Raw genomic sequence first — 13,965 nt, forward strand, 5'->3', positions numbered from 1 at the left:
GGATTCCTGTAAGTACAGTACTACCTGTACAGATTATTATTATTATTATTATTATTATTATTAAGGATTCCTGTAAGTACAGAACTTCCTGTACAGATTATTATTATTATTATTATTATTATTATTATTATTATTATTATTATTAAGGATTCCTGTAAGTACAGTACTACCTGTACAGATTATTATTATTATTATTATTATTATTATTATTATTATTATTATTATTATTAAGGATTCCTGTAAGTACAGAACTACCTGTACAGATTATTATTATTATTATTATTATTATTATTATTATTATTAAGGATTCCTGTAAGTACAGTACTACCTGTACAGATTATTATTATTATTATTATTATTATTATTATTATTATTATTATTATTATTATTATTATTATTATTATTATTATTATTATTACTAAGGATTCCTGTAAGTACAGAACTACCTGTACAGATTATTATTATTATTATTATTATTATTATTATTATTATTATCATTATTATTACTAAGGATTCCTGTAAGTACAGAACTACCTGTACAGATTATTATTATTTATTTATTTTTTAATCAGGACAGAACTCAGACTCAGAAGATGAAGCAGACGAATGACCCAAGAACTTAAGTGAGACAGAGAGAGAGAGTAGAAAGTTAAGAATTAATTAGATAAAGAACAGGAAAAGTTAGTGATTATTGGAGTGGGTATAGTCATTGATTGACTGGAATAAAATCTGTTAGTGTACAACTACCACTACAGGAATAAAAATAAATTAAATTTACATATTTTCACTAGAAGATATCTCTCTGACATCTGACAAGAATCTTTATGAGTTATGATTTAAGTGTTAACAAAGGAACAAGATGAAGGACTATATACAGGAAGTGTAGATTATCCTTTGTCTATAAAGCATGTACAAGCATGTACAATTGTATATGACTTTTCGGATGGCCATGGTGGTGCAGCGGTTAGCATTGCTGCTTCACAGCAAGAGGTTCTCTACTTCAATCCTCGGCTGGGGTGCCTTCTGTGCGGAGTCTGCATGTCCTCCCTGTGGTCGCGTGGGTTTCCTCTGGTTTCTTCCCAAAGACATGCTGTAGATGGATTGGACCCACTAAACTGGCCCTAGGTGTGAGTGCATGCATGTGTGTGCCTTCTGTGGAAGGTTGGGTGCCGGGCTGGCAACTTGACACTGTAAAACTACACTGCCAATCATCAGTGGATAGTGATCTGCTGTGGCGACCCCTAACTGGGAAAAGCCAGAAGAAGAATTGCATGTGACTTTTTGGTGTACTTCTAGTTCTTTTCTGAACTGTGAGTACACAGTAAGTTGGTGGACATGGCTCCAGTTAGCAGGGAACATTTTTCTAAATGACTTTCCATCTATGGCAAGGTCAAAACAAGGAAAGTTAAATGCCAAAAAATGTATAGTCATACCCTTCGGGAAAAACAAGGTAACCCCAAGCTACCATATAGGTGGCAATCCATTAAGCACAGAAGAGGTTATCAGGGACCTGGGGACCCAGGTTGACAGTGGCCTTTCTTTTGACACACACATTGCTAAAGTGGTTAGAAAGACCTTCTACATTGCCCACCTGATCATGAAGGAATTCACATCCAGATCAAGTGAGGTCATTGTTCCCCTGTACTCTTCACTTATCAGACCAATGATCGAGTACAATGCCCCATTCGGGATGTATCTCACCCGACACCTGCAGCAATTGGAGAGACCCCAAAAGTTCCTCACCAAAAGGATAAAAGGACTCCAAAATCTGTCATATGCTGCCAGACTGAAGAAACTCCAGCTCTATTCAGTCACTTACCGCCTGCTCAGGGGTGACATGTGCCTGACATACAATGCCATGTCCAACCCGGAATTAATGGACATGCTCCACCTCAAAAAATCCAAATCTACCAGATCCACTAGAGCAAGCGAATTACACTTTAGCACGGATATAAATAGGACATGCTGGAGGGATAGATTTGTCACCCAGAGACTCCCTGTGCTGTGGAATAAAATCCCGGTCCATGTGAGGCAAAACACCTCGCTGGCTCTGTTCAAGAGAAATCTTGACTGGTGGATGGGAGATCGTAGGTTTACCCCAGGAATCATCTCTGTGTCACTGCTGGACAGAGGCACAACAAACTAATGGGCACAGTATTTTTTAACATAAGGGGTGGCGTAAGCCACAAAACTTTGGGCTAGGCTTATAAATGCCTTAGGGCAGATAGCCTAGTATAAACCTATGAACCTATGGACTAGAATTAGGGTGTTGTTGTCTTGGCTTCTGAGACAGTAGGGAGGGTTTTTTTTAGTTCACATAAGGATGTTCAGAAAGTATTGGTAAGCATTTTAAAATCAAGTGACCAGAAGGGTGTGGAATAGGCTGTATAGGATAACACAGGGATGCTCGAGTTAGGTGAAACACAAATAAATCTACATATGGCATTAATGGCCAATTGTATTTTTAAAGTGTTATATGTGGAGTGTAAGTTAATATCTGGGAGGGAATATTCTAACCTTTGGATAAATACATTCTTTGCCATGGATTTTCTGTCTTCTTTGGTGAGGTGGTTTGAAAGAGACTAAGAAAATGTCAGTTGTGAACTAACTTGCAAACATACTATCAATGTGATTTCTTCAAGGAAGTGTGTTTCAAGGCCAAGGAACTTATTGTGTTCAAGCATGCTTTTGGTTAGTTATCAGGGTATTGATCAACAGGAAACAAACAGTTTTACTGACACTAAGAATGTTTATTTTGGGTAAGTGAAGTAAGGATGAATGCAACATCCTTTTGAAAGACTGATTTGTCTTAAAAAAGGGGGAGATTCAATTCTGTACAGGAAACCCAGGAAATGAAAGAGATAAATAAATACAGACTTCTTATTTTAAATCAGTTTCTCATGCAGGGCATCACAACTTACCATAGTTTTCCTAAAACTAATCATTGTACCACATGCCCATAATCACCATGTTCATGTTCTTTAAGTCTGGGCAATGTGTCTGTTCAGCATATCTGTTTGTGAGTAGTGTGCTTATATTTAAAGCTTGCAGTTCAAATTGATAGAGGCAATTTCTGTAGATTTGCAGGCATTAGGGTGGTTGGTTGGGTGAAGTGAACCCAATTAAAAAAGGCAGTTGTGGGAAAGAGTAACCCTCCCTAAGATGCATAATAGCAAATCTTGCCAACCCGCCCAAGACAGAACTGAATGTCTGAAACATATACCGATGATAACAGGGAGACAATTTTTGATATTTTTATACTAGTAGTGAAAAAACTGCTTAATTCAGCATGTTGGCAAGATTATCAGATTGTGCAGTGCTAATAATGATGAATGTCACAAAAGCTGATTTAGCCTAACTACTTTTGTCAATATTGGTGAAATGTGTCTGAATTAATATCCTAAAACATATTTCTGAATTGCTCCTGATTTTCAAGAATGTCCTTGATTTTGGTTCAACATTTTGTTTTGTCTCTTCTACCCATCCCAAACCCTATTCTCCTATTTTTGTACATGGGGTCAAGGTGTCACTTCACCAGTGTCAATCATCTAGAGCAAAGGTTCACACTGCTTGGTGGTCAGACCTGCCGCAACTGTCCTTCCTCAATGCACATTCATTCCCATGGCCAGTTTGGAGTAGCCAATCCAATTACTAACTACTTCATGTCTTTGGGATGTGGGAGGAAACTGAAGCACCCAGGGGAAACCCATGCAAACACAGGAAGGACATTCAGACTCTGTACAGAAGGCACCCCAGCCAAGAATCGAACCAAGGAACTCTTGCTGTGAGACAATATCTACTGCACCACTGTGCAACCCCCTCCTAATACCTCAAAAAAATGGCAATTCTGATAGCAAAGGAAATGGATTAGACTTATTAAAAACACACACACACACACACACACACACACACATAATAGTTATATACTTGTTTCACTTCAGAACTTATTGTCCTTGATTATTTTTGGATTTCTCCTCAATTCTGGAGGTAAGAAGCTATGAGCCATGGCCCTAATGCATTTTAATTTATGCAACATCTATCCATACAGGATGGCAGAGACTCTATCATTTTCTTATTTATGACTTGCAGTAGTCTAATAAACAACTGTTTGTTGCACTTTATGTGAATGTGGGAAGATAGTTTAGCTCCTGATTGCACCTATTTAATAATAAACTGGATCCCAGTGTATATTTCGTTAATATTAGACAAAGGAAAAGCTTACATGCCGATATGTAAGCAGCATGCACTTTTCCCTGCTTACCCTGTAACCAGGAGCTATACTCTCAACTGCCCAGAGTTTTGCAGAATGAAGAGATTTTGTCTCATATTTTTGGTCTGTTTCTCATAAAATTGTGGTTTTCTGGACAATCACTGAGGACTAAAGTCATTAAATAATGGCAGACATTTGAGTTTCAAACTTCATATCCTTCAGAAAAGTAACGCTAATGCAAAAGCTACTATTCTATTTAAGTTTATAAGGGCAATATTTAAAAAGTGATGCTATTTTGGGGCCTATGTCCCTCCCTTATTTGGGCTTTTGACCAGATTTCTTGCTGTAAGCCGTTGAGAGGCATGCCAAGAGCCCATTGTAACTTACTCAGCAGAGGGGCTCGTCAGAGCTCTTTTTATCCCCCTAGCAGGAGTTTAAGGTGGAGGCTGAGCTTCATGCCCACAACTTGTTACCAATTGACTGCACCAGGAGGGGCGTTAGTTACTAACACTAATGTGGCAACTGTCAGATTCTTGTTGTTGTTTGTCTTTCGGCTTTTCCCGGTTAGGGGTCACCACAGCAGAACTCTGGACTGCTAATGATTGGCAGCAGATTTTCACGAACGCCGTGGTGCCAGCTCGACGTTCAACCTTTAACGAAGGCACGCCCATTTACGCAGGTCTTTTGAACACCACCTAACCGTGGGGAGGACATGCAGACTCCACACAGAAGGCACTCCCCCACTCCAGCCGAGAATCAAATGGGAGAACCTCTTGCCATAGCTCTCAACCTTCCAATACCAAAATGAGGAACATTTGCCTTCATAATGTGGAACAAATGGGCAAAATATGGAACACATACTAATGGCTTACTAACAACTTCAACTAGGAAGGTCATAGGATTGTTAAAATATGCTGGTTTTACTTATAAAGAAGATCAGTTAATTAATTAATATGATTAATTTCTATTTACCAGGGATTTCACTTAAAAACATTCCTAACACTGAATGTGTGACAGACTCTTTCAATGTGGAACTTTGAGGAACATGAACTTTTTAAGACCCCAAATGAGGTACGTTCCTCTTAATGAGGTACATTTGAAAGGTATGCCTCTTGCAGTGAGGCAACAACGCTACCGATTCCGAGAAATGCCCTGGATTATGAGAAGAGCCGTGCAAACGTACCTTCACAGTTAAGTCCCTCATTTTGCGTGTCCCTGCCTCTGTTTAAGTTTCGTTTTCCAGTAAATAATTCAGGATTACAGCAGTGCCCGACATTCGCGTTTCATCATTTCAGAAAAGCACATTGAAGCAAAGCCAGCTGCTTCTATTTACGCTAGTAAATTAAAGTAAAATGTATAACGTTTGCCTGATTTGGGGGTCCTTGTCCTGCTGGACTGCTAGCGCCCACTTTCCCTTAATGAAGCCGTGGTGCTCATTTCTTGTTCACAGAACAACGGGTTGGTAAATGGGTCCTTCGGGTAATTACTTGTTAGGGATGTTTAGAGTTTACAAGACTCGCCACAAAAGATTATTAAAGCTTATGATGAAATATGTCTTAGTCTAATACATTTTTAAACATTTAAATGCTAGCCTTACAAAGAAAACTAGGATGGCACTGACCGCCACTTTCAATGCTATGCAAGTTACACCCCCCTTCCTAGTGGTAGAAAATAAAATCCTAGCTACTGCTGTTCCTGTAAATGATTTATTACCCCCTGCCTATTGCCACCTGGCAGTGTTTCTTCAGCACGTGTGATGTCGGTAGTCCTGGTGATTGGGTTGTCCTTCTCGTCCGGACCGGTCCGGACACCGATGTCTGAGTGTCCCGAAACAGAAGCCCTAGAGTTCACAAGTAGATTCGAACCGTGGGCTTCACTTACCGCTTCCCGCATTATCGGATTAAGGGAGAACTTCATGTCTGGGCACTTTTTCTTACACCGTGGACAATGGGGATCCTCATCAGTGTCCCAGAATTTCCCCACACACTTCAAGCAGAAGTTGTGGCCACACTCCAGCATAACCGGGATCTGAAAAATGTTGGCACAGAAAGGGCAGCGCAAAGTGTCATCACTGTAACTGGGATCCTCTCCATCGACATCAATTAACATCCTCTCGAGTTTAGGATCAGCAGGGCACTTCATGTCTGGGCACTTTTTCTTACACCGTGGACAATAGGAATCCTCATTACTGTCCCAGAATTTCCCCACACACTTCAAGCAGAAGTTGTGGCCACACTCCAGCATAACCGGGACCTGAAAAATGTTGGCACAGAGGGGGCAGCGCAAAGTGTCATCACTGTAACTGGGATCCTCTCCATCGACACCAATGGACATCTTCTCGGGTTTAGGATTAACAGAGAACTTCATGTCTGTGCACTTCTTCCTACACCGTGGACAATGGGGATCCTCATTAGTGTCCCAGAATTTCCCCACACACTTCAAGCAGAATTTGTGGTCACACTGCAGCGTAATCGGGAAATGAAAAATGTTGGCACAGAAAGGGCAGCGCAAAGTGTCATCACTGCCACCGGGATCCTCTCCATCGGCACCAATGGACATCTTCTCGGGTTTAGAGACCCTAGTTCCCATCTTTGTGACCAGTTTCAGCAACTTTCTTCAAAATCTGATACCTTAAACCTGGACAGCTAACGCCCACTTCCCTGAGGGGAGGCGTGGGGTTGACTTCTGGCTCAACTTGCTCCACTGCAGAAAACGACCTTTATTTTAACCTGCACTTAATATAATGCTAATATTTGCAATAAAGGCTTATTATCGGAGAAAAAAAAAAACGGCACATTAGCTACTACCCGAGGTCCGTCCTGTGTCTGCACAGAGATGCACGTAAGTTAGGGTGGCCGGGTCCTTGCAGCTCTTTTTCAAACTGCGTCCCGCCCAACTAGAGGGGGCAGTACAGCAAATACATAATTAGTTATGAAAAGCTGGAACAAGTGTACCCCATTACCAGGAACGCACCTCATTTAGGGTCTTAAAAAGTTCATGTTCCAACAAGTTACACAATGAAAGGATTTGTCACACATTCAGTGCTAGGCATTTTTTAACTTATCCATGGTAAACAGAAAGGAATCATATTAATTCATTAAAATACGTTTTTAATAAGTAAAACCAGAATATTTTAACCATCATAAGACCTACCTAGTTGAAGTCGTTAAAAAGCCATTAGTGTGTGCTTCACATTTTGCTCATTTGTTCCATAGTATAAGGCCTAGTGTTCCTTATTTTGGAGATGGAAGGTTGAGAGTTGTGGTAGCAGTTAAAAGGATTTCATCTGCTACACTTGTATATCTGTTATCTGCCAATGAAGTGAGCTTTTGTCTGAGATTGGTACAGGTCTACCTGTCTTTTACAAAACAGAATTCATACCTAGTCACAGATCTCTTACTCTAAATGCTTACCCATACCTGTTATCTAAGCATTCGTTACATTGTTCAGCTCTGCAATTCTAACACCATATTTCCATTAATGATTCATTCAGTATTGAGCTACACATATGCAGAACCAGTTCAGCACATTGTCAATCCATTGCATCCTTGTGGACATATGCCTCAAATTCCATGTCCAACAAATCAAGGTAACTAAGCAGGTAAATAATAATAACACAGAGACTTCAGATGGATTAAATGGCCGCAGCCATGTGTTTATTGCCAATCATTGTCAATGACTTTCTCTAATAAACCAATTATTATGAGATGTGCGCAAGGCAGGAATATCAGGGAGGCCATTTATTTCTTTCATAGCATTCCACTACTTACAGGACAACAGACAGCACTGTCGATATCCGCCCTTTTATGTATCATACCCATTTCATAACAACTTTTCACAGTTCATCACAATTCTTCTGGGTCGCCTTTACAATCTGCCAAGGGGCCATTGCCGGGCTGATAAGTCCCCTGGCAACAATCCCTTGGGGCTGTCTGGCCTGTGGAAGGTCCAGCAGAAAAGTCCTGTGACCTCCCCCCCACTTGCCTTGGCCTCCCTTACCTTTCCTGCCTTCCGCTTACATGACTGCGACAGACTAGCCTGACCTATCTATCTTACCCGGAGGAGAAGGCGAAAACCTGAAAAAACCCATTGGGAAAAACAGGAAATTCCTTCTCGACCCCTAATGCGATCACCTTAACGGTCACCGGGTTCCCTGAATACCTTGTCTGACCCTGAAACTGACTGTCAACAACCCCCTGCTTTTACGAGGGGGTGGGTTGGGTGGGACAAGTTGTCCAGGTAGGGATCAAGAAGACTGATTTGGTTTGTTCCCAGCCTTTTCAATCCTTCCTCTAGCCAGCCCATCCCACCCTACCCTCCTACCTATCCTGGCCCTACCTGGCCCCCCCCCCACTGAAACCTGAGTCCGAGCTGACCTGCCTCAGACAAATGGCAGATTGCTGCGATTTGGCTTGCAATCTGTTGTCTGAGATTGGTACAGCTCTATCTGTCTTTATAAAACAGAATTCATACCTAGTCACAGATCTCTTACTCTAAATGCTTACCCATACCTGTTATCTAAGCATTCGTTACATTGTTCAGCTCTGCAATTCTAACACCATATTTCCATTAATGATTCATTCAGTATTGAGCTACACATATGCAGAACCAGTTCAGCACATTGTCAATCCATTGCATCCTTGTGGACATATGCCTCAAATTCCATGTCCAACAAATCAAGGTAACTAAGCAGGTAAATAATAATAACACAGAGACTTCAGATGGATTAAATGGCGCAGCCATGTGTTTATTGCCAATCATTGTCAATGACTTTCTCTAATAAACCAATTATTATGAGATGTGCAAGGCAGGAATATCAGGGAGGCCATTTATTTCTTTCATAGCATTCCACTACGCCTACAGGACAACAGACAGCACTGTCGATATCCGCCCTTTTATGTATCATACCCATTTCATAACAACTTTTCACAGTTCATCACAATTCTTCTGGGCCGCTTACAATCTGCCAAGGGGCCATTGCGGGCTGATAAGTCCCCTGGCAACAATCCCTTGGGGCTGTCTGGCCTGTGGAAGGTCCAGCTGAAAGTCCTGTGACCTCCCCACTTGCCTTGGCCTCCCTTACCTTTCCTGCCTTCAGCCACAGAAGGGAGGAATGTTCCTCCCTCCGCCAGCACATCTCAACCTACTCTAGGTGAATGCCCTTCAGAGCTAAAACTGCCTGTAATTCCTTGTAAAATACCTGTGAACCTTTTTCCGATAAATGAACCCCATCTTTCTCATACCTATCTGGCCTCCAGACCCGAATGCCAGGGTGGGGAATGTACAACCCCTTAATGGCCTTTAAAATCTTATCCATAGAATTATTAATTCTCCGTCTCATTCTTTCCACAGCTTTTATGGACCTAACCCCTTTCCATCTTTTTCTCTGTACCACTTCTGACCAACAAATAATGGCGTGTGGCCAGCATTCGTGTATGTAATTAATTTCCCGTACCATAGAACTAATTAAATCTTGTATTGGTTGCTGACCAATATCATTGCCCCCTAGGTGTAAGATGATGGCTGCAGGAGGTTTACCACTTCTCGCTGCTTGTTGCATTACTGTGCTAAGCTGGTGCCACCGCATTCCTGACACCCCATACCAAACTGTTTTGCCTGGAGCTTGTTCTCTTTGAAAGGGTAAGCCCGGCCTGTTCTGCACCCAGAGGTGAAGTCTCCGAACAAAGGAATGGCCAACTATCCAGATGTATTTCTGTTCTGCGGATTTATCTGCTGAAATGCAATGAACAAGAGTTAGAGTTGTTTACACCTTACATAACGTTTATAAGCTTTGGATTTCCATCTACCCATCCTCATAATGTCTGCCTCATGACATCCCCATTTCATGTGCATAGGAGGCTGCACCTATCCGAAAAGAATGCAATGTATACCTGCTTGTGTCCAAGCCTATCAACTTAACTGCCTGCTTTAAGACTGCTCTCACCTGATAATGTGTAAGTGGTTCACCTTGCTGATGGCAGAAAAATGGTCCACCTAATAAACCCCTATAACCCTGGTACTCCAATAACACTGTAGTCACATTCCATTCTAATCCCTCCGGGGTAACTACTCTTACCCATTGACCTTTGCCTTCCTGATCAGTTTTAGATTTCGCCACATAAATCCAGGTGTCATCACCCAGCACGTGTACATGTTCTAAAGGCAGTACTGTCCCTTGGCTTTTCTTGTTCGGTTGGACAATTTCCGACCATCTAAATGCCCCACAAAAAGCCAGCAGAAAGGCAGCCTTAAATAATGATACCTCATAAGTAGAGAAACAAACCTCTGAAACCGCAATCCATAACTTGCTTAATACAGCTGGACCTATAGGGTATCTCTTATCCAGCCTCTTGGGTGTTTGTCTCCCCAACCTTTAAACATCGCACTTGGAAAGTGTTAGCTAGATCTTCCAAACCCAAGGCCTGATGGAACCAATTCAAGGCTGACAATGTGCTTCTGGCCCTGCTCAGGCTCCAACCCTTTTCTTTCATCACCATGATATAAGACCTGATTTGGTGAGGTGGAAAAGGCCAAATGGATTCCCAGCCTCTGGTTATTCTAGTTTGCAAGAACTGTTGTATACATTTATTGTACCTTACCCTTGTTCTTCTACTGAGAGAATTACACATTAGCAACCATTGTCGTCTGTCCATAAGGCCCATAATTGAACTGGCACTGGTGTCGGAGAAGGAGTCGCCTTGGGGCCAGCGACGGAAACGGGCCACTGCAAAGCGAGAAAGGGCATCTGCCAATGAGTTATCGATGCCAGGAATGTGTTGTGCCTTAACTGTCACATTAAATGTCAAACACTTAAATGTAAAATATCTCATCATCCTACCTAATACCCCTTTTCCCCAGCTGATTATTGACTATATACACTACACTATTGTTGTCAGAACGCAGCCAGACTACTCTGTTTTTCATTTGTGCTCCCAAATTTCCAATGCCACCACTACTGGGAAAATTCCATATCTGCGATTGAAATATCTACCCTGTTTTTCAATTGAGACGCCAAGCCATGCTGAACCAGTGATCTTGAAAATAACCCCCAAAGCCAATTCCCCCCGCTGCATCTGTAAACAACTGAGCGGGAGGTAGCTGGTCTCTCTCCTGCCAAATTGCTATCCCATTGTAGTCTGATAAGAAACTCCACCACACACCTAGATCCTCCTTCATACCTTGTGTGATCCTAATCCGATGGTGTGGCTTTGTGCACCCCTGACCCTTAGCAGCTAAGCGCCTCATAAATGAGCGTCCTACAGGAATCACTTTGCATGCAAAATTCATTAACCCTACTAATTCTTGTAACTGTTTAAGGGTTATCTTATTCTGTGTTAGCACTTGACTTAAGAGTAGTCGTAATTTCTGCACCTTGTCAATAGGAAGTCTGCACTGTCCATTGAAGCTATCAATCTCTATACCCAGGAAAGTCAATCTGTTCATCGGCCTCTGTTTTATCCCTTGCTAGCGCACCCCTAACTCCCTGCATACCTGTTGAAATGTATCCAACGCTTGTTGACATTCCCTGTGTCCTCCTTCCCAATGAATAGAAAGTCATCTAAATAATGAACAACTCTGTCTTCCCTACCCGCTGAGCCACCAACCAGTGTAAGAAGGAACTGAATTTCTCAAAAGTAGCACATGCTATTGAACAACCCATAGGCATGCATTTATCCATGAAATACTGGCCTTCAAATGCCAAACCTAACCACCCTTGGTCTTTAGATGCAATGCGTAAATGTCTGAAAGCAGACTCTATGTCAGCTTTTGCCATAAGGGCCCCTCTTCCCTTCTCCATGACTTTCTTAACAGCTTCATCAAAAGACGCATAATGCACTGAAGTCCCTACCCCATTTATGTAATCATTTACCGAATTTCCTTGTGGATAGGATAAGTGGTGAATAAGCCGAAATTCACCAGGTTTCTTTTGGGTACTAATGTATAGGAGAAACCTTAAATGCTCTTCTTGGTGGGCAGGAAATGGGCCTGCCAGTCTGCCCGCCTAATTCTTCCCCCTTTTATTTATTTTTGCTCTAACTATGTCCGGATGCTCTTCTGCTGACTTCAAGTTCTTGACCCAAACCCCTTGCTTCCTACCTTTTGCCCACCCTACCCTCCTACCTATCCTGGCCCTACCTGCCCCCCCCTCCCCCCACTGAAACCTGAGTCCGAGCTGACCTGCCTCAGACAAATTGCAGATTGCTGCGATTTGGCTTGCAATCTGTTGTTAACTTTAGTCACCATATTGGGCAGGATTCAGGAAGGCTTACACGGAGTTTAAGAGTAGTGTAAGCCTCTGTGTAAGCCTCCCGATCCAGGAACAGCCCAAACCTCCATGTAAGAGACAGCTAAAACGTCTCTTACACGGACTGGGCGTGGAAATGCTCAATACCTCATTTGCAGCTCAAAGATATGCAAATGAGGTATTTGAGCGATCCAGGAAGCCCAAAGCAGTCCGTGTAACGGACGTTTTAGCTGCAGAAATGTACTCAGCTGACAACTGAGTACATTTCTGAAAAATTGACAACAGAGCTATGTCAGCTCCAAATAAAGGGTGCATGTGTGTCATCTAGCATGCCAATGGCCAAATATGTGGCCATTGGCATTAAAAATTGATGCAAAATTATTTAAAATAACTTTTTTTTTTCGGGGGATTTTGATGTTTAACTGCAGCGCACACCCGCGCAAGAGCGCTGCCAAAAAGTGAAAACCGAAGCTTATAAGCCCACAATTGTGGGTGTTATGTATTACATGGAATGACAATGCAGGGACTAGCAGACCAAAAACAATATGGCCACCGTGTAGTGGTTGCCAAGGGGGGGGGAAGCTCAGTGTAAGAGATGTAACTAAACATTACTAGGCAATCCTATGTAAATGAGGGTTACAATACTGAATCACACTGCCACATAGGTTATGAGCACTTTCCGGGTAGTGTAAGAGTTACAGAAGGGGGAGGAATAGAGTAAGAGGTAGGTGACATCATGGGGGGGGATGATAGAAATAAATGTATCACATTGGAGGGCAGTGTAGCATGACAGATGACAGAAAGACATCAGGGAGAGAGGTGTGTCCCAACAGAACACTAGGAAAGTCAAGAAATAAAGGGTGCACACTATCCCTACACTCAAACCTACTTGATATACGTGCATGCGCGCGTGTGCACACGTGTAAGGCAGGTTCAACATGTGGGAGCATGTTGCAAACCGTTTACAACGATTTGCGCGGGCGTGCACGTGTGTAAGGCAATGTGCGCGTGTTTTACCATGAATCAGCCAAGTCCAAACCGTGTAAGGATGTGTGCGCATGTTTAAGTCACTGTGAGCGTGCTTATGCTGGTGTGCACATTGCTCCCCCTGAGGAAACAGAGAGGAAAAAGGAAACAACCAGATTACAAGGAAGCTGCCAGAGGATACTGCTGGAGTTAATTGGTGGAAACAATTGGAAGCAGGCAATTACACAGGCAGACTAGAAGCCCAACCCAGCACTTATAACACTGCAAACAGCAGTGCAGGGTGTTTCTCTCAAGAGATACTGCAAGAAAGGAATTGAAAACTGAAAAAGCTGAACTCAGAGCAGAAATGCTAGGGGCTGCCATAGCTGTTATAATCAGGCATAGGCGAATTGCTGAGGGTGGTGACAATGCAGATGCTGACAGACAACCCAGAGTGAGGAGAAGGAGAAGAGTATACAGGCCCAGGGATCAACAGAGCTTGACACATCAGAGCAGAAATTGTTGAGCTGTGCAGGCCAGCCTC

General features: G+C 42.4%; 1 protein-coding gene across 1 annotated transcript in view; it reads right to left on the reverse strand.

The window, feature by feature from the left end:
* Positions 1-7,026, reverse strand: part of LOC122814489 (E3 ubiquitin/ISG15 ligase TRIM25-like) — a 26,600-nt gene extending 19,574 nt beyond the window's left edge. Inside the window, exon 1 of the mRNA XM_044087065.1 lies at positions 6,092-7,026. Coding sequence (XP_043943000.1) covers positions 6,092-6,799 — 708 coding nt within the window. The 5' untranslated portion in view covers positions 6,800-7,026. The remainder of the gene's footprint in view (positions 1-6,091) is intronic.
* Positions 7,027-13,965: the final 6,939 nt, after the last annotated feature.

The sequence above is a fragment of the Protopterus annectens genome, chromosome 10.part0 (genome assembly GCF_019279795.1).
Source record: "Protopterus annectens isolate FY-2018-M chromosome 10.part0, PAN1.0, whole genome shotgun sequence".
Taxonomy (NCBI): Eukaryota; Metazoa; Chordata; order Ceratodontiformes; family Protopteridae; genus Protopterus; species Protopterus annectens.